General features: G+C 37.9%; 1 protein-coding gene across 4 annotated transcripts in view; it reads right to left on the bottom strand.

The window, feature by feature from the left end:
• Nucleotides 1-874: 874 nt before the first annotated feature.
• rc3h2 (ring finger and CCCH-type domains 2) overlaps nt 875-27,577 on the bottom strand; it is an 81,871-nt gene continuing 55,168 nt past the window's right edge. For all 4 annotated transcript variants that reach the window (XM_052036943.1, XM_052036946.1, XM_052036944.1 and 1 more), the window contains 12 exons: nt 25,868-25,986; nt 25,354-25,466; nt 23,655-23,963; nt 22,147-22,355; nt 19,146-19,576; nt 18,372-18,545; nt 11,328-11,486; nt 7,340-7,544; nt 6,144-6,240; nt 4,642-4,717; nt 2,263-2,354; nt 875-999 (listed from right to left, as the gene is read on the bottom strand). In XM_052036943.1, the coding sequence (XP_051892903.1) occupies nt 2,316-2,354; nt 4,642-4,717; nt 6,144-6,240; nt 7,340-7,544; nt 11,328-11,486; nt 18,372-18,545; nt 19,146-19,576; nt 22,147-22,355; nt 23,655-23,963; nt 25,354-25,466; nt 25,868-25,986 (1,931 nt within the window). In that variant the 3' untranslated portion in view covers nt 875-999; nt 2,263-2,315. The remainder of the gene's footprint in view (nt 1,000-2,262; nt 2,355-4,641; nt 4,718-6,143; nt 6,241-7,339; nt 7,545-11,327; nt 11,487-18,371; nt 18,546-19,145; nt 19,577-22,146; nt 22,356-23,654; nt 23,964-25,353; nt 25,467-25,867; nt 25,987-27,577) is intronic.

Here is a 27,577-nt window from a genome sequence, read left to right as displayed (position 1 = left end):
AGATCTATAACTTGATATATCTGCAAGAGGCTGCTTTGCAATTAGCCAATGTAAGCTTTCCCACCCACTACATGATCTGTACTGTTGCCACTCTTCTTTCTAACAGTCTTGTCACTTCCATCTTTCTACAGATGTTGCCTGACCTGCTGAGGGTTACCAGCATTTTCTCTGTATATTCCTGATAGCTGTTAGCCAATGTTTTCATGACTACACTTCTTGTCCAGTCCATAGGTGGACTGTAGTTGTGGTTAATCTCCAACCATTACACAGAAGATATGCTCAAATAATCTGTGCAACATTGGAGAAGAATAGCAAAAGGGGATTAATGCAACTGTTGAATTTTAGGATTGTTTAGAATTTAATGTTTTTTTTAATTTTTCAAATATTTTGGGTGTTTTTAAAAAGTCAGAAACAGTATTTAAATAGCTTTGGCGGCTAGCTAAGCCAGGGTGTAGTTTAGCCACCCAAATATCTTATCCAGCATGTCTTGTGGATTGGGTTTAATCTATCCCCATCTCCACTCCCACCCTCTACAACTAGATTCACGTGTGGAAGTACATGGTGCAGGACCTCATTTCCGAGGATCTGGGTGCCGTGGTTTCAACCAGGAGATGAGAAAGTGTGGATTTAGTCTGGAGATCAGCAGCGAGCACAAATGGCTTACTGCTGACTGCAAAATCCAGATCACATTTTAGTTAATCACAGGATAAGTGAAATCATTCAACGGTACAATTTCACTGTTGTTGCATATTTTTCTAAACAGTTTGCAGACTTCTCTCGTTCTATCTCCAGATCAACAGGATTTAGAAATCCAAACTTTAAGGAAATAAAGCTGTTTAGTTGAAAAATGTCATAATTTTATAATTCTTACTTTATCGCAATCTGCTCTGCAATCCTGCGTCCCTGCTCCTCCTGTTCTTTACCTTGGTGCTTATGATGGCCATTTTCGGACATTATGTCATCAGTCAGATCTCCTTGGGAGCCAATAACCAGAACATCCTATGTGAACAAGCAGGAACAATATCGTTTTATACCTGGTATCAACTTTTATCCAATGAGATTTAACATACAAAATAAAATTTGCAGTTAGCAAACATCACAGAACATTTTAGTCATATCTATCTCACTTAAAACATTTTTGCACCCATCTCCTTCACTAAGCTTGCAGGTATAACCTTTTGCAAAATAAAAACCACAAAGGTTGGTCATCGCTACTAACTGAGGCTTCAGAATATATACCTTCAAGCAGAACTCATTGACACAAGTGCAGTGTGACCAAAATCCTAAACCATTTACGGCGGCTTTATTTGAACACAAGTTACCATGATGGTTCCTGGAAGATTTTGAGCATCAAGCACTATTGGATTTCAGTTTTGCAATTGCACAATTTATTTCTGTACACATTTTCTGCAACCTAGTCTGTTAAACGTTAAAGTTCAAAATTCTTGCAGCTATAGGTAAAAGGGATAAGGAATCCATAAGCTAAAAATGTAGATTAAAATCACCAGTAAAACCTGTGCAAGGCAAATCATGGTTCTCTCAAAAAGGACCTAGTTACTAGTAAATAAGTTAACGCAAATTTGAAAAACAGTTATGCTTTATCCTGTTCAAAATATAAAATTTCAGAGCTTAGCATGCAAAAAAAAGTATAATGAGTATTAAGACTATTCTTCAGACTTTGAAGTTATTTAGAATCTCATTCCATTTGTGCCACATAGCAACAGGGAACACATGCAAATGGTATTTTATTTTTCTGTCAAAATATTATTCTGATTCAAGAAATAACTTTTTTTTGCTTGTATACTGGTATTTCAGTGCAAAACTGATTAAATTGATTACCAACAGTTAAAACAAAATTCAAACCCCACTATCAACTGCCCAGCAGTTGTCAGCATCTCACTTCTAACACTGACAGCTGTGGATTCCAGTCTCATTTTGTGGACTTGATCATAAAAACTGACATTTGTGCATTTTCAGATGATATTTTAAAGCTGAGGAGCTATGTGCCCTCAGGAGGGAGGTGGGTGGGGCTATTTCCCTGGTGGGCTAGCTGATACTTATTCCTTCAACTGGGATCACCAAAAGATCACCATGCTGTTTTGGTGTGCGTGGGGGGGGGGGGGGGGGGGGGGTACTTTTATCCAAATTGACAGCTAATTAAATTGCATTAGTGACTACACTTCAGAAAATATTTTACTGGCTGCAAGGCAACTTTGTAACATCATAATAGGTGCTCCTATATATAGTTGATCAGATCCGTACCTCTATTCCTTCATCTTGGTCAGCATCAGTATCCAAAGCAGAAAGCTCCAATTCTATATCTGGTCATCTGCAGAAACTTCTGTAAATTCCCTCTGTTAGTAAGCAAACAAGTTTATAATTGCCTGCCTGGTACCAACAAGAGACCGACTGCAAGTGCTTAAGTATAGTAAGATGTAAAATGTAATTTAAAAAAAATAATTGTTTATTAGCATGCAGTTAAACCGTATGCACTCCAAGGCATTTTATGCAACAGTGTACACAAAAGCCAGTAGACAGGTATAAAGATCCTAAAGAAGTGTCATTCCATGGATCATCTTTATCTCAAAATTGTTCGAAATAAAAAAGGGAAAGAAATTAGGCTTCAGATTGACAGAGCCCTGGTCAGATCACATCTGGGCACCAAGTTTAGTTCCAGGCATTACACTCCAGGAAGAATACAAAGGCCTTGAAATGGGTTCAGTGCAGCTTAAATTATGAAGACAAGCCCCATAAACCTTGAGTACCATGTACAGTCCTGGTCACCACTACACCAGAAGTGTGTGATGAGACTAGAGAGGGCGCAGGAGGAGATTCACAATATGTTGTCAGGGCTGGAGAATTTCAGTTATGAAGAAAGATTGGCAAGGCTGGGACTTTTTCCTTTGGAATAAAGCAGGTCAACAGGGAAACATAAATGAATAAATGAAGCAAAGCCGAGGCAGAGTGACTAGTGGAAGTGAATAACTAGGAGATACAGCTAACTGGTAGAAGGATTAGATGGGAGATGGCCAAGAGTCATGGGCGTCAGTCACTCATTTAACTAGAGGCAAAAACCTTCAACGCATTAAAAGTTACCTGAATAAGCATTTAAATGCCATGACTACAAAGCTGCACTCAGAGCTTGGATGTGGGGAAAAGCCTAAATAGCATGGACACAATAGCTGAATGGCTACTTGCTATGCCACAAACTTCAATAATACATACTCCAAAGATCTACAGCAGATTAAAGATATTTAGAATGATAAATAGATTTGAGGGGGATACTTTAATCAGGAAAGCTGGAACTCTCTTCCTCACAAAAGGCTGTAAATGCAATGGCAAATGAATTTAAGCCTCTTTACCTTGCTTCAAACATAAGTATGAACTTTTTAATTTATTTTATTTGCCATGATGACAAAATATACACTTCCTATTGATTCCCTATGTTCTGGATTACGGGACAAAGAAAACCAAGTAGAACAAAAGTGAGTCTATTAGCAATGTATATAAAAAGTTGCTATCTGAGTAAATGACTAAGGGACAAGTACACCCACTTTCTTTTTGTGTGTCATGCAAAGTATAACAAAGTAAACATCAAATCTTAGCCAGGGTTCTGGAGCAGAGTTTTGCTTTAAGTGTGTTGCCCCAGAGTTCAGTGGACAGTGGCATCTCACAAAGCCTTATTCTTGTAACAATGTCTCTGAAATAGTTTGCCTGCAAAGTTGCTAGAAAAGTCAGCTGATAACTGTGAGAAGGCCCAGGATACACAAGATCTAGTGGACAACAGGATGAACTGCACCCCCTTAATGAACGAGATTTGAGAATTGAGAAGTAAAATGGAAGTATTGATTAGGTGGAATCAGAGCAAGGACATTTAATGTCACATCAGGTGCAGTAAAGTTGGGGGGGGGGGGGGGGGGAGAGAAAGGTTGAAGACAAAGACAGAATTTTTTTTATTTTTAAATGAGAGGATGATTGGCAGTCATTAACAATTATGATGTTAAAGGTGTATTTAGCTTGTTACTATTAGACTCATTCTGTGGAAAGTTTAAATACAAAACAAATTAAATGAAAGAGGTTAAGAGCTAGATGTTGCTTTTGGTCAATAACTTTTAAGTGATTCAAAATTATTGGGCAATTCTTCTGTTCCATAAGTTGCTTGGTCTGTTTGCATATTAGCAATGATGTGCATCATTCACACATCCACTAATTTTTCAGTAATTTACAAGCAAACACTTATGCTGCTTGCTATGCTATACCAAGTTCAGTTAAAAAAAAATAACTGCACCAAGAACCAATTACACTTTTAAACTGATAATTTATATGGCATTGCGCATGCACTGTGAAATAGACCAAATAATATTCAGCAATTAAAATGGATAGAAAAACAAAAAAAACCCCACAATTCTCCAGAGGAAAAGGATATATAATGCATGTCTGCATGGGTTTATTATCTTTTTCTTTTTAAAAACATAGCTACAGGGGCGAATTCTTTCCCAGCAATGAGCCCACTTCAAGGAAGTGATTACATCTGAAGTTATCCCATAAACAATAAGGATAGTAGAATCTAATTATGGAAGTGATTTCATGGGGAGGAACTTTAAGATGTGGATTTCAAATTCTTGGTTATTACTTCCTTACCTGTTGTAGCTCAATACTTAATTGATCTCCACCATTAGGATGTTGCCTAGGGGCAGAAATGTCCATCAATCTGTCCCTGTAGATTAAATATCAAAGATTAACCCAAGTCTTCAATAATACCAAGTAATTGCTAAATGTACCATATACTGGAGCGACAGACATAACACAAGAGCATAACACATACTTCAACATAATATTCTGAGGAGTCACAAAATAAAAATGAGAAGTTGTGTAAAAACTGTATGATCTTATCATCAAGTTCTCACACAATTCCTCCTGACTAGCAAGTGTATGAGAATCAAGGAAAAAAGTTGGCCTGCCCACTTTCCAATGAAAAACTCTTTCAAGGAAACCTTAAAAGTTATATAAAAAGTTTAAGACATACCTTTGTATTACTGAATTTGAGTCTTCACCGAAGCATAGAATGGATGAGTCAATTTATAGTGGGTAATCAAATGAATCTTTTCAAAAAAAATGTATAAAATATTTGATATACAAATCTTAAAAGTTGTCCATGTGAGAAAATAAATATGCTGTAAAATATTTGCATGGCGTGTTAAGCTATTGAGGGATGCAAATTCATATTACAACTGCATATTTATAAACTACTTGACACGTTCATTCGTGAAAGACAATAATATTGCATAGGAAAGTCACTATACATGTATTTGAAAGAAATGAAATTAATTAAGGTAGTGTGGCCAAGATCAGATCAGTATTTTTCCACTTAAGGATACTCCCGTGTGCGGCAGTCTCCCTGGTTCTCTAACATGAGGGCAAGTCAACCCCACCCTCCCAATTAAAAAAAGGATAACGCAACTCCCAAAACTAATAGACTTAAAAATAAGTTCCAGTTTCATGATTTATTGAATAACAAGTATCATTTTTGAGAAAGTATGGCAAATTTTATAATGATTTGTACAAATTTACCATCAGATGTGTTCCTCCATAATTTCCAAAGAAGTCATCCAAATTTATATGGATGGGAGAGAAAAGGAAAAATCCCCAATTACTGCTTTCCATTTTGAAACAACTGTTATTTCAGTGTTTCTTGGCAAAGACCTCACCATTATTCCACCTAGTATGCACACAGGTAGAGCAATGACAGCATTATAATTTAGATCCAAATGCAAAAGGATGTGTTGTATGGAAAAATTTTACTATGGAATTTGCAGGTTCTTCTGTGGATCATGAACATTATTCTCCCCCCAACAGCAAGGGTTTTGAATCAAGATTTTCAGAATTCATGAAGTTCTTTAGGACACTTTTTTTTATATATTAAAAAAAAGCTTAGAGGAGCTAGATTGTAAAAACAGTCACCAAATATTCTATTTTGCTTTTCAAAAAACTGCCAAAAATGGCTCCCTTTCTATATACTTTTCCAGCAAGGTCATTGCATCTAAAATAGCTACTGTATTCATGTTGAAATTCAATGGAAACAAATGAAGATATGGGAGACAAAGCAAGCAGAAATCATTAATACTAACAGTATTTCAAAGTACCTGTTTAGGAATTGACCCGTGGTTGAATTTGATCCATATGAAAGAGCATGGGAAGTCCAACTACTAGAATCTGCGTGACTCACATGTGGACTATAATCTGTGGAAAAGATATAGATTTCACCAACATGTATATATGTTATTTTAAATTCATTTGATATTTATGCCTGATCCACGATACAAAAACTGAAAACGCTGTAAACACTCAGGTCAGGCTGCATCTGTGGGATGAGAAACTGAGCTAATGTCTCAGGTCAAACACCCTTCATTGGAACCTTTAATGAAGGGTCTCCAACCCGAAACATTAACTCTGTTTCTCTCCACACAGATCCGGTCTGACCTGCTGAGCATTTACAGCATTTTCAGTTTTTATTTTCGATTTCCAGCATCTGCAGTTTTATTTTGACTTTCAATACAATACCCAAGACACAGTTTTTGAGATTAAATAAAAGATAAAACTATTATTCTTGTCAATAATTGTCAGATTTTGAACTGATGGCAGTTTTTTTTAAAAAAACCATTCATTTACAAAAAGGTATAGCAACACTTATGGAATTTGTACTTAAAAAGTGCTTTACATGACTTGGAACCCACAGAATCCCATTAAGTGCTGCAGAGGAGCTTATTTATCCAGATACCATGGGGATCTGCATCAATTAGTTAACTTGATTTAAAATAAAATATTTTAAAATAATAATTTAAAACTTGACACTGCCTTAAAAATAAAGCTAGATCCATTTGTATTTATTAAGTCTAATAAGAACACAAGTGCTAAAAGAAATAGAAGTTCTTAGTAATCACTTGCCTTTTATGAGGTTAATATTTCAGTGTTAAACACACATTTAACAATATTATTGCTATAACACTATGCGAACTGAACATTTAAAAAAAACAACCAACAAGAAATAACAGAAATCCCTTGATCTGCCTGCAACCTGAATTGAAGAGTCGACATTTATAAAATATACAATATACCATTTTCTCATATAATTAATCAAAGCCACAATACAGGCATCTTGCAGTTTGGAAACAGGTACGAGTGATATTAATAATACAATCAGCTTTATATTAGTATCACATATCCTTTTTCTTTATCACCAAATTTGACCTAAATTTACAATAATATCTACATTGAAAACTTTCTAAATATACCTAATTGTTTAAAACAATGATATACAACAGGAAACACAACTACTAACCTGTTACACTAATTGGCTTTGTAGCACTTCCTTGGGAAGCTGTAGCTTGGACTGGGTCTGTGTTATTATAACCTGTGCGGGCAGACCTAGAAATTGCACCCCATTTAGAGATGATCGGTCCGTCACCAAACGGAATTATGGGATCTTCATCTTTTCCCCTTTTTTGAGGGCCAAACAGATTTAGACTTCTTTTCACATTAAGGTCCTGAAAATGGCCAAAAATGATGTGAAAGATAAAGTGTTGCAAATATCCAGTTTTAAACAATGTTAAACAATGTCTACGACAAATATCCTTCTTTCAAGATATAGCTCCTGGTCCCCCTTCAAATGCGAATGACAAATTATTCTTGTGCAAGTAATAAACCAGAGAAATTATAAACTCTATTTGGTTACCAAGACAAAATACCACTTTCATTCAGTTTGCTATCCTTTCAGTTTAAGTCCAAGACACAAGATATAATAGAACAGAAAAGCTGCAGAACATTAAACAGCTGAGATGAAATTACTAAAGGGAAATTGTGTAATGATGAATCGGAGAAGAGTATGGAAAATTGTTAGAAGCGTTGGTGGACGCTCACATGAACCATAGTCATCAGCATAGATGTTTTGGTTGAATATTTCTATTCTGTAAATGCTTTGTAATACTTAACAAAAGGAAGCTAATGCACACCTGCAATTTTCCACAAGGTGTGCTAATAAATCCCTGCATGAAGAGGCCATTCTGAGTGGAAGACAAATCCACAGGGAAGGTGTTAATGACAGGAATTCCCAGGCAACGATCAACCACCTCCTTACAACAAGTTCGTTTAGTAGCATAGGGAGGCACCTGAGAGCTGGCCCCTTGCCTATGACCTCAGCTGGAGAATGTAGAACAAAGATCAGTTTCATAATGTGCATTGATCTTGATCTGTGTGTAAACAGATAAACCATTCCACCCACAATTAGTTCTTTTTCTGTGATGGCAGATCAAACAAATGACAGAAAATGAAGTAAAATTCAATTATCAATGGCAACAAACTATTTTCAGTTCCTGGTATAATGCAAACTCTGAAAATCTCTTCCAGCAGAGAAAGCCCAAGGTCCACAAATGACTGGAATTTTGTTTAAATTTTAGTGATGAAAGATATGAGTTAACAAAAGATGAAACAGGCTCATTGTCAGTTATGCTATTTCTTCAATAGCACTTTCAAACACACAACCTTTACCATTACCTGGAAAGTGAAGGGCAGCAGGCACTTGGGAATGCCACCAATTTCCCCCCATTCCAGAATTATAAAGTGACACAGAGTTTCAAAGAAATGGCAGAGAATTTCAGAGAAATGCTTCCTAGTGGAACTATCTGCATTTTTCTACAAGTGTCAGAGAACTCAGGACTCCTGTGATTGCTGAGCATAAACACAAGTCCAAAAGCTCTTGATAAGTGTTTCCTGGCATTTTCCTGCCCGAGATATTGGATTCTTCATGGGGTTCAGAGGCCAACTCCTGAGTTATTTCCCATCAGTCACGCTGGGTATTCTGCTTACTTAATCTGTGCCAGGTTAAATCTGGCTCCAATTCAGCAACTCCTTTCATTTTAATGAAGAGACCAAGGGAGATGAGCAAGTTTCAGCCAAGTTGCATTTTTCAATTTTAACTTATTTTATTGGAAGTTATTAAGTTAATTCAACTTTATTAAATAGATACAGGCACTGTGCAGTACAACTGTTTGAGTCAGAACTGACCATCAAGTTATGTTAACTCAGTAACTTTCTCTCCGCCCCCCCAACCCCCCGACCATAGACGCTGCCTGATCTGCAACCCATTTCTTATTTCAGATTTCTAGCAATTATGGGATTGTTTTCCTCCCTCCCCAGCCCTCATTCACCTCCACTATACACATCTCTTCTGGAGAAATCTTTCATTGACATGAAACGTTAACTCTGTCTCTCTCCAGAGAAGCTGCCTGACCTGCCAGATACATTTTGGAAATGCATTGCTTTGCAAGTATGCTCATCAAGAGGACTACAATTATTCAAAATGACAGCTATCTTCAGGGGCAATTTGGGATGGGCAACAAATGCTACCCATGCCAGCAGCATCCCCATCTTGCAAATTAATTTGAAAATGAGATTTTAATATTTTCAACATCAAAAGAGTACATCATAACTGCACTGCACACTAAATCCAAGGAGCCAAGGGGACACTTTACTTCCCTATAGATCATAGAGAGCAAAAAAAAATGAAATGCCAGAGACAGTGACTTGCTCTCCCAACCCTAACATTCAGTCTTGTTTTACCACACAGAACTTTCTGCAAGTCCAACACCTGCTGTACACCAACTATCTGACCTCGGCTGCACTTTCTGAAAATAACTTTGGGCTGTACTTCCAGTGTAAGCACTTTTTCCAAAAGGTCATCTGAAAACCATTGAGGGCTTTGCCCATTATAAATAACTTACACACTCACTGGGGTCATTACCTCTGCAGCCATAAAAACATTTATATTGATTACATTTGATTAAATAGTTCAAATATTTTATTTAAAAAGGTACATTTCAAACACATCAGCATCACTTTGTGTTTATATGGTGCCTTTAACAAAGAAACATTTCTTTGATGCTTCAGGGAATATTTAATACCAGACCACATAAAGGGGATTTTAGAACAGATGACAAATAGCTTTGAGAATCAGAGGGGAGGGAGAGATACGGGGCTTAAGTTCAAATCATCAGAATGTACAGCTGCCACTGGAAGTACAACTGGAATGCAGAAACCTGAGGATTGAAGGGCTGGAGAAGGTTACGGGAGGGGCAGGGCCATGAGAGAAATTGAAACTATGCTGGGACATCGGGCACCTGTATTTTCATCAGATTTTTTTATCTGTACATAAGATGGAAAAATGCACTTAATTTGAACAAGTCTGGAAAAAATATGTACTTTAAATGTTAACTTAAATCCAAATATTCCTTTGGTCATTTATTACAATGCCTGAAACAAAAATATCAGTAAAATAACGTAATATACTGAAAAGCTTGTCAATACCTTAATACGATGGTGACCAACTCTTTCAAAAATCATAAAGTGACCATATTAAGCTATTCTTCTAAATACCAACCATCTGTTTATAGATCTACAATATGAAACTCTCAAGTTTTCCTAAATGTCATATTTCCTTGTGACATACAAGGCCATTCAGCCTTTCAAGTCTATGCTGGCTCTCAGAGCATTCCCATCAGTCCCATTCCCCTGCTTTGTTTCCCTATAACCCATTGTCCCTACCTACTCATCAACTCTGCCAGATTTTCCTGCCCATGCACCTACACTAGGGCTAATTTACAGCATCCATTAATGTATCTGCACTGATTGGAATGTGGGAAGAAACCAGAGAATGCAGGGAAACCAATCATGGGGAAAACACTCAAACTCCATACAGAGGACACTTACGGTCAGTATCAAAGCCAGGTTGATGGACCTGTGTCATAGTAGCATAATTACTGCACTACTGTGCCTTCTGGGGAAAAGGTATTTGTATGAATAATGGTGTACATTGATAAAAGCTATTGTACTTACATTCAAATAAGTGTCAAAAAAACTAAATTCTTGAACTGTATATGTACAAAGAGCACTTACATTTCCACCAGATAATACTGAAGAAAATGATTACACTAAAATACTTCTTTGAAAAATAACACATCAACTTAAAATTATATGGATATAGTTCCTCGCTTTCAATGTCAGAAAAAGTATACACAGACAGTGACAGAAATTACAGAAGCATTGCATTATTATTTTCTTATCCTAGTTTAGAAATTAATCCAAGTTTCACTCTATAGAATTTTGGCAGTAAAATGGTTCCAACAACAGACTTAGTGAAGATATTATTAGTATCATTGCTCACCTCATTAATATATAACAGTTTACTGGAACCTTTCTAAATTTGAAGTCACACCCCTTCTAATATCAAATACAACAATGAAAAGTGAACTCTTGAAAGAGATCAATTAGCTTACCAATATCTCTACATTGGTGGTTGCCATGACATCCTTTGGATCAGACTCCATTGCACTAATACAAGAGCTGATAGTCCCACAAGACCATGGCGAGTAATGGGACATGCTGTCATCATCAAATTTAGTGCCCACACACAAGTCACTGGTATTCTCAGAAAACTGTTAAAAGACAAGCAAACAGATATTACTGCTCCAATAGCTGATCATAGTTTTAGTCTTTGCAACTTCACCAAAAATCATTCAGTACTCAGACACACATGCACTTCAATGTGATTTGCTGGGTCTCATGAAGTTTTAAAAAAAAAGTGGGGAAACCCAAGTTGACCGAACAATAGCTCTCAGGTGGTGCTGTTCACATCATGGAGAACGTCACATCAAACGCACTGATTAAATAGCAGAGCATCATGAGAAGTGGGCTACTATAGGTGAAACTAATACGAATAGAGGAAGAAAGCAAAAGGCAAATCTGGCGATTTAAAATAATAATCTTCTTGTACTCTGTATCATTTACAAATGGTGCTAACAACTTTTGACAACTAATCTAACACTCACAGAAACTGCACATAGCAATGCATTTTATTTTCTCCTGCGCCCCCCCCCCACCATTGCATTTTTAAAGATTCAAACCCAGCTCATCCCCAAAAGGTGGCAAAATTACTGAAGCACATTGCAATTATATTGAGAACAGCTGAGTAAACACAGGGTATTAGAGTAAGAAATTACAAAGTAAGCCTTACTCTAACTAGTTTTACAACAAAGAGTGTTTGTGTATAAATATACTCAATAGTTTTGTTTCTGTGACATGTACAAAAATGTCTAAACCCAATGCTGATTAAATGCTGTTTCTTGCTGTTAACAATACACTGGTTTCTAAAAAAAAGACTTGTGTAAAGGAGATGCCCTGACTAGAATATGGAATGGCAGTGAAACAAGAATTTGGCTGCCCTCTGAAAGAATAGCTGATGCTTTCCACCATAATTGTAGCAACAAACTAAGCTTTTTAGAAAATAAGCTGGAGATACATTATCAAGTACTCAGCAGGAATGAAGTCTGCAGAAACAGAATGTACCATACTATTACTATTTGTTTCTGAATTAACGTGGATACTGATAAACATGATAATCTGCAGGAAATGTCTCTGTTCCACTCAGAAATGACAGCAGAAACCACAATCTGTGGTAATGTTGGGAGGGGCTGCTCTTATACTGGGCTGGACTCTTGCGGAAAGGACTTAAATAATAATTTAGGATTTCCTTTCTCTACAAACAGGGGTGGGAATGTGGAACCTATCAGCAAACAAAATGACTGGAGTTTTGATGAGTTTAATGTGAGGCTCAAGGGATATACAAAAGAAGGCAACAGTCACATAGAAGTAGGATGAAGTAAAATTGTAGATTCTGCATAAAAATTCATTACCGTTCCATAATGTTTTTGTAGGTAAGAATTACTAACAAGTAATTATCAATATTAAAAGTCAGCGTAAAAGGGAAACAGTACAGAAGCTCTTCACGCTGGGCAAAATGAAATTTCAAACCATTTGTAGAGCCACAATCTAAAAGTAAGTTTACAAGACCATCATCTGACACATGCTTAAAAAAGTTGTGCATTACTGGCACAGGTCACATGAATAGTAACGAATTATTTGTAAAAGTACAGTTTAAACCAAGTTTTATAGTTAACATTGCACTGATGCCTGATAAAACTCATGAAATTTCAACTGAATGCTTACAACCAATTTGCCTAGTATCACAGAATGACACAAAGTAGAATCTTGATGCACTGAACCACTGCATAAATAAGAGATTAAATACTGTACATCATTTTCACAATAGTCAAAACTATCCTTGATATTTTTATATTGTCATTAATCAATGGATTTGAAATCAAGAACTTCCATTTATAGTGTGTGTCTGTGTGTGTGTGTGTGCGCCTGTACACCACAGATCACCAAGTAATATAACTGTGCACCACTGGAGGCCTCCATTTGGCCCACTGAGTCTGCCATAGCTCCCAGTACAACACTCTCATCAGTCCCATTCATCCACTTATCCCTATTGCACTGCAAGTTGTTTTTGTTCAAGTGCCCAGCCAGATCTATTTTGAGAATACTAACTGATTGTTTCCACCACTCTTACAGGCAGGAAATGCCAGATTACAGCTATTCTCTTGACTTTTTTGGCCTAAACTACAAATCTGTGCCACTAGGTTCTAGAATCACTTACTAATGGTAACAGTTTGATTTACCCCAAGTAATTTAGAAAAAATCCTTCAAACCTTTTCATTTGTGCCAGAAAAAAAATCACAATTTAAGATGCGATTAAATAAAATCATGCCCGTTTCCCCTCCCATTGCCACTTTTCTGCAGTAACTTCATAAACCTTGGTTCCCTTAATGTCTAAAAAAAGTTGTCTTTAATATATGCAGAATCAGAGCCTCTACAGCTTCCATGGATAGTGAATTCCAAAGATTCACCCCTTTCCAAGTGAAGAAATTTCTTCTCATTTATCCTGAATGGCCGATCCTCATGACTCTTGGTTCTAGACAACTCAGCTATGGAAAACATCATACCTACATGTACCCTATCAAGCCTATAAGAACTTTTTATGCTTCAATGAGATCACCTCTCCAGAGGTTAGAAGGATAAGGTCTAATCTGCTTAATCTATCACATGACAAATCCATGAATCAATTTGGTGAGCCTGCTGCAACCTCTCCATCACAAGTACATCCTTCCTTGGATAGGGAAGCCATATCTGTGCACAGTATTCCAGATGTGGTCTCATTGCAGTCCTATGTAATTGGAACAAGACATCTCTACTCTTGTACTATAATCTTCTTCCAACAAAAGGCTAAAGTAATGTTTGTCTTTTTAATTGCTTGCTGTACCTTTTGCAATTCATGTACTGGGACACCCAAGTCCCTTCAAATCTTTCAGTTTTTCCACAGGTTTAAAAATTGTCTCTTTCCACTTTTTCCCTACCAAAGTAGATGACATTTTTCCACATTATATTCCATTGGCCAAATCATTGCCAATTCACTTAATCTGTTTATATGCCCTTGAAGCCTCCATTCATCCACCTCCCTATTACTAATACCTAGCTTGTATCATCAACAAACTGGGATGCATCACATTTGATCCCCTAAATCAAATCATTGACATAGGCTGTGAAAAGCTGGGGCCTCAAACTAAACCCTGTGCCACTCCACTACTTATTACCCACGAAGTGACCCATTTATTCCCACTGTGTTCTGCCTGCAAATCAATCCAGACCTGAAAATGATCCACCCCAATATTATGTGCTTTAGTTTTATTCAATAACCTCTTGTGTGGCATCTCAAAGGCCTTCTGAAAGTTCAAATATACCATCATCATCTGGTTCACCCTCATCTATTCTACTAACTGCAACCTTAAAAAATCTGAACAGATATTTCTAAACATAATTTCCCTGTCATAAATCCATGATAAATATGTCCAAATATAATTATTTTCTAAGTGTACTGTTACCACCTCCTTAGTAATAGATTAGCATTTTCCCTAGTATTGACGTCACCCTAAATGGTCTATAGTTCCCAGTTTCTCCTTCTCTTTTCTTAAATAGTGGGGTCATATTTGCATCATCATAATATGTTCCCTTAGATTGGATTAATGGAAACTCCACAGTCAACTCATCCTGGAGATTTATTGTTTTTCAATCTTTGAATGAATGTTACAGATTGGTAAATTGGTATATTATCATCACATGTACCAAGGAAAAAATGCTTCAGATTTAGACAGAAAGGGATTTGACAATGAGAGAAACAAAAAAGAGGCAGAAAGAAATCAGGTCCATAGGGCAAGAACAGGCCAAAAAGATGGGCCTAGAGGACTAGTTCTGCTTGTGGATCATGGGAGGAGGTAGAACCTAGGCTGGAACCTGGAGGGTGAAGGTCCTGGAAGACAAGTCTTCAAAGGCAGCGAGAGTCAGTGGGAAATGTTGGCTTGATGTTTACAGCAGGGTTATGATTGAGGATGCATGATGAGATTTGACACTCAGCACCTTGAAAAAGTCACACTTGCCATCATGTTTAATAATAGGAGTTTTGGATGGATTTCACAGAATGGAACTGGTCAGTTTTTGCTAATTTTCTAGGCGGCCATGCGTGAAGTACACAAATCTCTGGACAGCATGAGGCCTTGGGTAATGCAATAATAAGATTAGATATTTTAAAATTTTAGACTCTGTTCTCCTGTCAGGGTAAAATGTTGGCACAACATTGTGGGCCAAAGGGCCTGTACTGTGCTGTAATGTTCTATGTATTTGCTAACAAAGATCACCATCAGTTACCAGGGGGATAAATGGAAAGCAGTAATTGCAAATGTGAAACCAAGGCTAAGAGAGACTTTTTTTAAAATTAAAAAGCAACAAGTTATTTTTGGTTAGTTCTGCTGTATATGCTCTTATATTGTTCTGCTCTAGAGAGGGATAGGAACAGACAGGCTAGAAAGGTGTTTACTTGGAGTAAAGGGAATTATGAGGCTCTCAGGCAGGAAACTGGAAGATTAAATTGAGAACAGATGTTCTCTGGGAAAAGTACGGAAGATATGTGGCAAATATTCAGGGGATATTTGTGTGGAGCTCTGCATAGACATGTTCCAATGAGACAGGGGAGTCATGATAGGATACAGGAACTGTGGTGTACGAAGGCTATAATAAATCTAGTCAAAAGGAAAAGAAAAGCATACAGAAGGTACAGAGAGCTAGGTAAGGTTAGAGATCTGGACGAGTACAAGGCTAAAAGGAAGGAACTTAAGAAAGATTAGGAGAGCCAGAAGGGGACATGAGAAGGCCTTGGTGGGCAGGATTAAGGAAAACCCCAAGGCATTCTACAAGTACGTGAAGAGTAAGAGGATGAGGTGCGAAAGGAGGGCAAGTGCAGCAGTGGGAAAGTGTGTATGGATCCGGAAGAAATAGTGGAGGTACTTAATGAATACTTTACATCAGTATTCACCATGGAAAAAGATCTGGGGGATTGTAGTGGGGACTTGCAGTGGCCTGAAAAGCTTGAGCATGTAGATATTAGAAAAGAGGTGGTGCTGAAACTTTTGGAAAGCATCAAGTTAGATAAGTCGCTGGGACCGGATGAGATGTACCCCAGGTTGCTGTGAGAGGCGAGGGAGGAGATTGCAGAGCCTCTGACGATGATCTTTGCATCGTCGATGGAGACGGGAGAGGTTCCGGAGGATTGGAGGGTTGCGGATGTTGTTCCCTTATTCAAGAAGGGAAGTAGGGAATTATAGACCGGTGAGTCTTACCTCAGTGGTTGGTAAGCTGATGGAGAAGATCCTGAGAGGCAGGATTTATGAACATTTGGAGAGGTATAATATGATTAGGAATAGCCAGCATGGCTTTGTCAAGGGCAGGTCCTGTCTTATGAGCCTGATTGAATTTTTTGAGGATGTGACTTAGCACATCGATGAAGGGAGAGCAGTAGATGTAGTGTATATGGATTTCAGCAAGGCGTTTGATAAGGTACCCCATGCGAGGCTTATGGAGAAGGTGAAGAGACATGGGATCCAAGGGGATGTTGCAGTGTGGATCCAGAACTGGCTGGCCCACAGAAGGCAGAGAGTGGTTGTTGAAGGGTCGTATTCTGAGTGGAGATCGGTGACCAGTGGTGTATCTCAGGGATCTGTACTGGGACCCTTACTCTTTGTGATTTTTATAAATGACCTGGATGAGGAAGTGGAGGGGTGGGTTAGTAAGTTTGCGGATGACACGAAGGTTGGGGGTTTTGTGGATAGTTTGGAGGGCTGTCAGAGGTTACAGAGGGACATAGACAGGATGCAGACTTGGGCTGAGAAGTGGCAGATGCAGTTCAACCCAGATAAGTGTGAAGTGGTTCATTTTGGTAGGTCAAATATGTTGGCGGAATATAGTCTTAATGGTAGGACTCTTGGCAGTGTGGAGGATCAAAGGGATCTTGGGGTCAGAGTCCATAGGACGCTCAAAGCGGCTGTGCAGGTTGACTCTGTGGTTAAGGCGGCATATGGTGTATTGTCCTTCATCAATCGGGGAATTGAACTTAGGAGCCGTGAGGTATTGTTGCAGCTATATAGGTCCCTGGTCAGACCCCACTTGGAGTATTGTGCTCAGTTCTGGTCACCTCACTACAGGAAAGATGTGGAAGCCATAGAGAAGGTGCAGAGGAGATTTACAAGGATGCTGCCTGGAATGCGGAGCATGCCTTATGAAAGCAGGTTGAGGGAACTTGGCCTTTTCTCCTTGGAGAGACGGAGGATGAGGGGGGACCTGATAGAGGTGTATAAGATGATGAGAGGTATTGACAGGGTAGATAGTCAGATGCTTTTCCCCAGGGCTGAATTGGTGGCCGCAAGAGGACATAGGTTTAAGGTGATGGGGAGTAGATATAGAGGAGATGTCAGGGGTAGGTTTTTTTTTTACTCAGAGAGTGGTGAGTGCATGGAATGGGCTGCCGGAAACGGTGGTGGAGGCAGATACGATAGGGTCTTTCAAGAGACTGTTAGATAGGTACATGGAGCTGAGTAAAATAGAGGGCTATGGGTAAGCCTAGTAATTTCTAGGGTAGGGACATGTTCGGCACAGCTTTGTGGGCCAAAGGGCCTGAATTGTGCTGTAGTTTTCCTATGTTCTATGTATATACATGTCCAGTTTTATAAAGCAACCCAAGGTATTTATCCAAGTATGTTTTAATTAGTCCAGTTCAAAAATAAGGGGTTTCTTTCACTTTTGTGTTAATGTTATAAAACAAAAAAAGGATGGATTTTATTTTACAAACAAGGAATCTGTGATACATTTCTGAAATAAAAGAGAATAGTTTAACATAATAGAAAGCTAGTTATTACCAAAAAAGATAAAGTATATATCATTCAAGACAAAGGATCTGTTTTAAAATGTATGATCCAAATGCTTACTATCTTAAAGTGCATTACAGTCTATATACAAAATCATAATTAAAAAGGAAAGCAATCACTGTATTTAATTCTTCATCACCATCACTTTAAAGTCTAATCTGACTTGCATACCTCGGAGTTGAATTCTACACTGAACAAGGGGGATGGAGGAGCAGAGGGCTGGGCTACCGTAGACAAAGCAGAAGAGACAAGTGGTGGTTTCTGAGTGGAATACTGCGTCCATTGGTCTGGTTTCCGTCTTAACAGGTCATCAAAGCCTGGCTGCTGTATCCGGCTGAATGCATCCTACAAGGAAGATACAAATGACAATAAATTTTAATTCCCAACTTCAATACACTAAATGTTAGATAAAGCACCCTCCTGTGCAAATTTTAAACAATATTCAGAATGTAAATAAAAACCATATGTAGCTTCTCTCCTATTGACATAATAAGCAAACACATTAGCACGACATGATATTAAACAAATGGATTAAGAAGTTCTTGTTTAAGCTAGTAAAAACTTCAGTACAAAAAAAAAAGATTGTTTATGTTCCTAAGCCTTAATCAGATTATTAATTTGTCCTGCACCATTATGTTTCTTAGTTAATTAGTTTTTCCTGGTCCAACACACTCCACACAATTAGTACTGTACACGACTTAAACATGTTATGATCAACACTATACAAGTTGCTATGAAGTCAACTTTCTACTAAAGGAGATGAAGCTCAACATAATGCTCCTAAGCTATAAAAACTGCTTCACTTTGCTTACCAGTATAATTTAGTATTAGCTTAACTCTTCAAAATAAAGTAAATCCCAAAATTAAACCATAATAGCAAAAACTTATTGTTGAATTACTATTGCTGCCAATAAAGTAAAAAGAAAGCAAAAAAGTCTATCCTACCCTCTGCATGGCAACACTCCTCTGTTCATTTGATGGTTGTCCAGCCATAGAATAATATCCATCAAGTGAGCTGTATCTTTCTCGTGGAGGATGCTGGTAAGTAGCTGAAGGTACTACATCCATTGGAGGTAAAGAATTACTCCGCATGACATCATCCCGTGGATACATCTGTGGCCTCCACATGCGCCTGCTATCATACACTGGTGCATACATTCCAGAAGGGACTGCAGGAACTGAACCATACTGCTGGGGAGGGCCTGATGGGTAAGGTGAAGATGCTAGTCGTTCTCGAGGTGGATATGCATTGTAGTGGTCAGTATATGGCACAGTGGGTGGAAGAGGAGATTCTGGCATACTGTTAGGACGTACGTAGCGCGGAAGGCAAGGAGACACACCAGAAGGTAGACCAGTATGTGGAGGATAATATCCTCCTGTGTGAAATTCAAAGAACACAGAAAAGATTACTAATCTTCAAGGTACACAAATATCAAGTTAAATTACTTGCAGAAGAAATCATACAATTTTAAATTCAAACATTAACAAGTACATCAGAGGCATCGTTGATCAGTGCCTTTATCATAATCCATTCTCTCAAATTTCTTAGGCTACTTGGAATACTAATGATGTACATAAACATGTAACAATATAAATTAGAACAGTTGCTAATCTAATACAAATGATAAGAAAGGGGAGTATCTAGTATTTAAAAAATTTACTTTGCTTCCCCCCCCCCACCGAATACGGTAATGAAAAGTGCCTTATTTGCTCAAAAGGAACCACTAAAAACTTAAAATCTCAAAAATAAAAATTCTTTTGGCAATTTCAAAAGGCAGAGAAAATTCAGATTAAGTACATTCCTACAAGGATCAAAAGGGGCACAAAGAATAGTTAGGTGTTTAAAAGAAAGGTCAAAACTGAACTGACACTTAAAAGTATGGTGATATGAAGAGAGAAGAGTTTCAGACCTTTCAAATTTCTGGAATACACCATTTTAAATAAATATTAATTTTTGGGACCTGCACATAGTGGGCAAAGCCAGCATTTATTGCCTGCCTCTAACTGGCACAAAGGAGGTGGTGGTGAACTGCCTTCTTGAACTAACGCAGTCCTTCTACTTGAAGGTACTCCAGGATTTTGACCCAATGACACTGAAGGAACAGTGATATATATCCAAGTCAGGATGGGGTGTTACTTGCAGAGGAACATGGACCTGAAGAACCTGGCCTTCTTGTTGGTACATGTCTCAGGTCTGGGAGATGCTGTCAAAGAATCATTGGCTAGTAACTGCAATTCACTTTGTAAACAGTGTACACTGTGGATCAGTGGTGGAGGCAATGAATGTTTAGGATGGTGGATAGGATACCAAGTGGTCTGCTTGAGTGTTGTTGGATTTGCACTCATCCAGAAGCCTTCGTCTGGTGTAGATGGTGGAAAGGCTTTGGGGCGTCAGGAGACAAATTACTTGCCCCAGATACCTGACCCTCTTGACCTGCTCCTGCAGCCATGGTATTTAGGAGGCTGGCTCACTTGAGTTTCTGGCAATGGTGAACCCAGAATGTTGTTGGTAAGGGATCCAGTGATGGCAATGTCATTAAGTGTGAAGGGTTGGTGCTTAGACTCTCCCTTGCTGGGGACTGACAGATGCTGAATCCATTATCTCTGTTCAGAGAGAAAGGAAGAAGCCAGGTAAATATTCAGGCTAATGGATAATGAGAGAAAAAGAAAGAAAGAATCACATGAAAAACTGCAGGAGATGGAAATCCAAAATAAAAACAAAAATGCTGGAAAAACACAGGTCTCAAATATTCCTTTGTTCTACCCATCCCTCCTTCCCTCACCTTCTCTACCAGTGAAAGCCAACTTGTTTTTTCTTTCTCAGTTGCGACAAAGGGTCTCAAATCTGAAAAGTTAATGGTTACTCTTTCCACAAATGCTGCCTAACCTGTTGAGTGTTGCTTGTATTTTGTTTTTAAAGTAATTCCAGTTGTAAGCAAAATCTTTGAAACTATAATGAGATAAAATAGTGAGAACTTCAAAGTTATATATAAATAGAAGGTATTATGTGCAGTTCTGGTTGCTGTATTAAAGGAAGGATGTGGAGGTTTTGGAGAGGGTGCAGAAGAGGTTCGGCAGGATGTTGCCTGAATTACAGTGTATTAACTACAATGAGACGTTGGACAAACTTGGATTGTTTTCTCTGGAGCATTGGAGGCTGAGGGGTGACCTGATAGAAGTATATTATGAGAGGGATACATAGGGTAGATAGTCAGAGTCTTTTTGCCCAGGGTAGAAATGTCAAATACCAGAGAGTATAGCTTTAAAAAGGTGAGAGGGGGAAATTTTTAAAGGAAATTTACAAGACAAGTTTTTCTCTATAAAATAAAGAAGTGGTAGTTATCTGTAACACCTTGCCAGGGGGAGGTGGTAGAAGCAGATATGATAGCAATGTTTAATAGGCATTTATACAGATACATGAATAGGCAGGGAATGGAGGGATATAGAGCATGTGCAGGCAGATGGGATTAGTTTAATTTGGCATCAGGGTCAGCACAGATATAGTTCATTTCCTGTGGATAAAAGAGTTCATTTCCTGTTCGATGTTCTATACATTTTGGGATTAAAACCAAGAAATAGGATTATTCAATCTAATAGAAATATGTTGAAAGATGAGAATGGAGAGACAATTTTTGGAGCTCTTTTTCAAGCACCGTGTTAAAATTGGGAATGCATTGCCTGAAGGAAGAAATGCAGGTTTAATGGTAGGTTTCAGCAAGGAAACTGGATAAATATTGTTGAAACAAAAACTGGAGGAATAGCAGGGGAATAAAAGGAGTAACTGGATTTCTTTTAAATAGCCATCGCAGGTTTGGTGGAGGCTTGTTCTACAGGTCTTCAGAGAGGCCACCCTGAACTGTATCTGTGTGAACAGCCATTAGGTACAGCATAGATTCATCAAGCCATCACTATGGATGGAAAAACTATAGATTTTGGTTTAGCTTACCTGGTTGTTGGTATGCAGGCAATTCATAGGAAACAGTTGCTCTGGGGTCCTGATAATACAAATCAGGTTGCTGAGATGGGTACACCGACACTCTTGACACAGATTTTGCAGAGGATAGGGAAGTGGCATCTGGTCCAATATGTGATGACATAACAGCTGAAGTAGGGAGAACCTGGTTGAGAACAGTCTTGGGAGGTGAACCAATTTTACTGAAAAACAAAAGGCAAGTCTCTTATAGCAAAATGCAATTTTAACTAGTGGCTTCAGAAACAATGCGCTTCCTTCGCAAAGTATTATTCATTGAGGAATTTATAACAAGGAGATAATTGCTCAATACCCAGCAGGAGTTTACATGGAAAAATATTTTGGTAGAAATAGCTTTCTTCTGTCTTTCAAAGATGAGAGCAGATGTACCAAAAATGTAGATTCAGGCTGATTGCCAAGATCCTGCCCTTACACACCAAACACTACTGAAGCTTCTTCTCAGACAACTTTGAATTTTTAAACCATTCTGTACATGTTTGAAGCTTACTATAATTCAGCCATTCAAGAAATATATCTACAGGTTCCAATTTTTAAAAAGAAAAAAAAAATTGAAATAAAAGTAGTTGTGGGAATTCAATTTTAAATAGGCCAGTTTCTTTGCTAGGTATACAAGGTAATGGACTGAAACCTCTTATATTTGCTCAGGTTGAATAATCCATTTGGCAATAGATTCCGTGCTCACAAAACACAACTTATTCCACATCATCTGTCCCCTCGGGTAGCTGTATGGTTTATTCTTAAGCAAATTTTTTTTTGTAAGTGCCTTCATGAAAGACCATTAGAAATAAAATTTTTGATTTAAGTACACACTGAAGCATTAAACTACATTTCTTCTCAAATGCTGCTGTATGATTTAATTGCAAAATTATTGTAGGCCGTAATAACTTTTCAGCTCATTAAAAATGGTATGGCTTGGTCTGCTATTTGAGTATTGGTCTACTCAAAATAATAAAGTTCCCATTTTTAGACTAATCCCATTTTATTTTCTCTACATTCACATCAACTCTTCACAGATTCTATACCTCACTTATACACTAGGGGCAATTAACAACAGCCAACTAACCTACCAACCAGCAGATCTTTAGGATGTGGGAGGAAACCAGAGCATTTAGCATCTAGAAGAAACCCATAAAGTCACAGAGAGAACATACACACTCCACACAGTGAGCACCCAAGGTCAGGATTCAACCCAGGTCTCTGAACCCCAATCAAATGTACTGATAGCTTTTAAAGAGTACATCAGAATCACTTTCTTTACAAATCGTGCACAAAGTAACAATGAAATAATTGAAAAATCATTGTGACAATCTTCTAAATTAGCTTACATTTTAATTAGATGCTAACTTACCTCTGTATAAAAGCTATCACTTGTTACAATGTGTGCCAATTTGTAACTTTAAACATCAATCCAAAGGTGAAGTTGTACGGATTTCAAATTTTACAAAAGGAAAGTGACATCTTACTTTTCTGTTGGTGAACCAGATAGTGATCCAGGTGTGCTCAGACAGTTTTGTCCAATTTTCTTAGCATTCTCCAAAGAAGCTGAGGTATCTGCACATCGTGGTATTAGTTGTGGCGTAGTACTTTCTGGACTAATTATCCCATTTGTTGCCTGTACCATTTTCACAGTGGTTTCAGTGGATCCTGTTACAGAGACTATATTTCCTGCAGATGTTGTGACTATATTGGCAATTCCAACTTTGTTCTGAAGCGCTTGTGATAGAGGGAAGGGCCTGACTGTAGCATTAATCTTCTTATTCCGCATCCGATACCTATTATAAAGAATACAACTAAGTTTTCCACTCCTACGATGCATTCAATATATTAAAAATCATCGTAAAGATCATTTTTGCACAGGTTTTAAGGCTCAAAAAGAATATTGCAAATTAACCATATACACTACCACTGGGCAAAAGTCCGACACTCTGAAGTATGTTCCAAAGATAGCTGCAAATCTAACAATACCCTATGAAGAAAGATGATAATTTTCCTGTGCATTTCTAACCAGCTAGCAATACTTCAACTTCCAAACTTGAACTCACTGTTCCAAATCTGATTGCCTGTGTCACAATATGTATTAAGATCCACTCACCTGTCAAATCACTCTGGTCTCTAACATACAGTTGCTCCCAGGTCAACATTGCGATTTCAAAATTATCACCTTCATGTTCAAATCCCCCTACGGCTTTGTCCTTTATCTTTAACCTACTCCAATCATACCATCAGTGGAAATTCAGCATTTTACCCCCATGTCTAACATATTGCACAATTCCCATTTCTTCTGTTCTACCGTTGGTGGCCATTGGTTTAGCTGTCTAGGGTCCAAGCTCTGGAATCTCCTCCTTAAGCATCTCCACTTGTTCCTTGAATTCTCTCTTGTACCACATCTTAATGCCCCCTTAAAAGAGTGCCAATTTTTGCTCAATTAAATGTGAAGCTCTCTTGTTTTACTTTATTAAGAGAGGAACAAGTGCAAAGTTGTTGTTATATTACCCCAAAATGTTGAAGCCACGAAGACATCCATCTTCACTGTCAAATCTATCTTTAGACTGACATTAAAACTGCTGTTGTTGGCTCCGTTTTTAATCTCTCCACACATGCTGCCCAACATGCTGACACTTACAGAATTTACAGCTTTTGTGGGTTTTTCATTTGGCAGAAAGTTTTTCCCTCAACCTCAAAATAACCATATCATAACAGAAACACTTAACAAGATTCTTGCTGTTATTACTGATTTTAATAGTTTAAGAAAGATTTTCCAAGAAGAGAATTGTACAAGGAATCTTTATTTTTGTCCTTTCGTTTCTCAAGTTCAGCCCAGATTATGGCTTAAAACCTTCACTGTGACAGCAATTTAAAAAAAATCCTAGTTTCTCTCAGATGACAAGATTGGAAATACCCACAATGCAATATAGACTATACACCTCAAAAGAAAGTGCAATATTACGATACAGTTATAGGAGCTCAACAATCCACCCACCTATGATACATTTAACGTGTAATTAACATAACAGCACCCAAAAGTCCAACATTATATTTCTCAGTGCCAATGTTTCTCCCCACCAATGAACATGTTTTCACTGAATTTGAAAGGGGAAAGGCAGGGTTCCAAGTGCAAGGACATATTTCTACTATAATTAATATATAATTAAAAATACATACTTTTCCAACTCCTCTTGGGAGTGAGCAAAGGTACAATTGGCACCACGAGGACAACCTCCTTGTTGTCGAAGATCTCGGCACATGCTGGTTTTATATTTGCTGTTTGGCTGTGGCTGAAAACAACAAATGAACACTAGTTTCATGGCTGTTTATGCCTGACTTTTGTTATAATCTTAATCCAACAGCAGTCAATTGTTTTAGATCAATACTGATTAACAACTATACTTTGAAACGTTTGCTATGAAATAATGGAAAACTATTTCTTAGGGTGATAGAGCTTTCTTGTAAATTGTAAGTTGCAATAAGTTTATTTTCCAATACAAAAGAACCTCAAACAACGTGACAGTCACATTTTAAATTTTCCTCAAATTCAATTTGAAGGTAAAAAATAATTTTGCACATTTTTAAAATGGTTTTGAATAACTAATTATCTTCAGAATATCAGCTAGCTCAAATTCTATTGACAATATTTTGACTCTTTTGAAACAAGAATACATTAACAAAAAAGGCTTACTTGTGGTGCTTCATGACCTTTTTTACTGAAGTTCTGGATGAAATCCACAAGCCCATGAACAACAGTCTTTACAGCTACCATTGAATTTTCTAGTTGTTCCCATGTTGGAGCTGCAGCATCTTAAGAGAAAGACAAATAGTATTTTTCCCTCTTACTTCTAAATCAACATGTTACATTGAAAAGCCAAGGCTTGTTGCTTCAGATTTATTTGACATTTTACAACTTGCAAAAAGTAGTTCTCCCTTCACTTTTTCATTGTTTCACTCCTTTTCACCTCAGCCTCTTCAGAATGCAGAAATCTGTTCACATTTTGATAAAGACCTTCATTTTTCTTAAAAAACAATGAAAAATTGTAAGTGTTGACTTTAAGAGGGACCTGGGTATCCTTGCACTTAAAGTTAAAATCCAGCTACAATAAGCAATTAGGAAATCAAACTGTATACTGGCCTTTTTTTTAAACAAGATTTTGAATACAAAAGTCTAGATGTCTTGATCCAATCATATTGGGTCTTGGTGAGACTACAACTGGAATATTGTGTATAAGCAAGATATACGAGACAGAAGGAAATGAAGGTTCATCGGATTTATTTCTAAGATGCCAGATTTGTCATACAAGGAAGCCCAATCTGCATGATCTCTCCACTTAACTGAGTTTAGAAGAATGAGTGGTGACTGCATTCAAACATACAGAATTCTTGTGGGGCTTGACAGGGTAGATATGGAGTTGATGCTTTCCCTGGCTGAGGTATTTAGAACCAGGGGTCGAGTTTCAAATTAAAGGGTCTACCACTTAGGACAGATGGAGTCACAGAGCAATATGGAACAGATACAGGCCCTCCAGCCCAACCAGTCCATGCCACCCACCCAACCTGTCCCAATTTCCTGCGTTCAGCCCATATCCCTCCAAGCCATGCCCCTCCATGTGCTTCTTAAATGATACAGTTGTACCTGCCTCAACCACTTCCTCTGGCAGCTCGTTCATTACACTCACCACCTACTGCGTGAAAATGTTGCTTCTTCAGATCCCCTTTAAATCTTTCCCCTCTCACCATAAACCTCTGCCCCCTAGTTTTGGACTGCCCTACCTTAGGTAAAAGACTGTTACCATCCACCTTATCTATGCCTCTCATAATTTTAAACATTTCTATCAGGTCGTCCTGTCATTCTCCTAAGTCCCAAGGAATAAAGATCTAGCCTGGCTAAAAAAAATTTACTCACCCCAGAGAAGGGGGAAATTTTAGAATTCTCCACCCAAGAGGGCTGTTGGGGCTTGTTCACCAAATAGATTACAAGATATACTGGTTAGTGCAGGAATGTGGCAGAGATAAAAGATCAGTCAAGATCTCATTGAATGGTGGAACAGACATGAAGGGTCAAATGGCCTACCCTGTTTCTATGTTCTAACAGTCCAAGCTGCCAGTCAACCAAATATGTCCAGCTGTCCAGGGTAGCCAGAATTTTTGATAATTCAGTGTGGAACTATCGTATAAATCTGCTTGATATTAGTGTATACACTTCCAATAGAACTTCCTTGGACTATAAAGCCCAGCCATACCATAAAGGCATTTTCTCCAAATACACAATTCCCATTGTGCTGGAAGAACTATGTTCTGAAAGTTTAATGCTTAATAAAAATGTGGCCCTGTTCAGGTAAGAAACACATTCATTTACTAACTTGACATCATGGAATCTAAAATACTGAGAAATATA

The sequence above is a fragment of the Pristis pectinata genome, chromosome 23 (assembly GCF_009764475.1).
Source record: "Pristis pectinata isolate sPriPec2 chromosome 23, sPriPec2.1.pri, whole genome shotgun sequence".
NCBI lineage: Eukaryota > Metazoa > Chordata > Chondrichthyes > Rhinopristiformes > Pristidae > Pristis > Pristis pectinata.
Note: the sequence above shows the minus strand (reverse complement) of the source record. Positions and strands in the feature narration are given on the sequence as shown.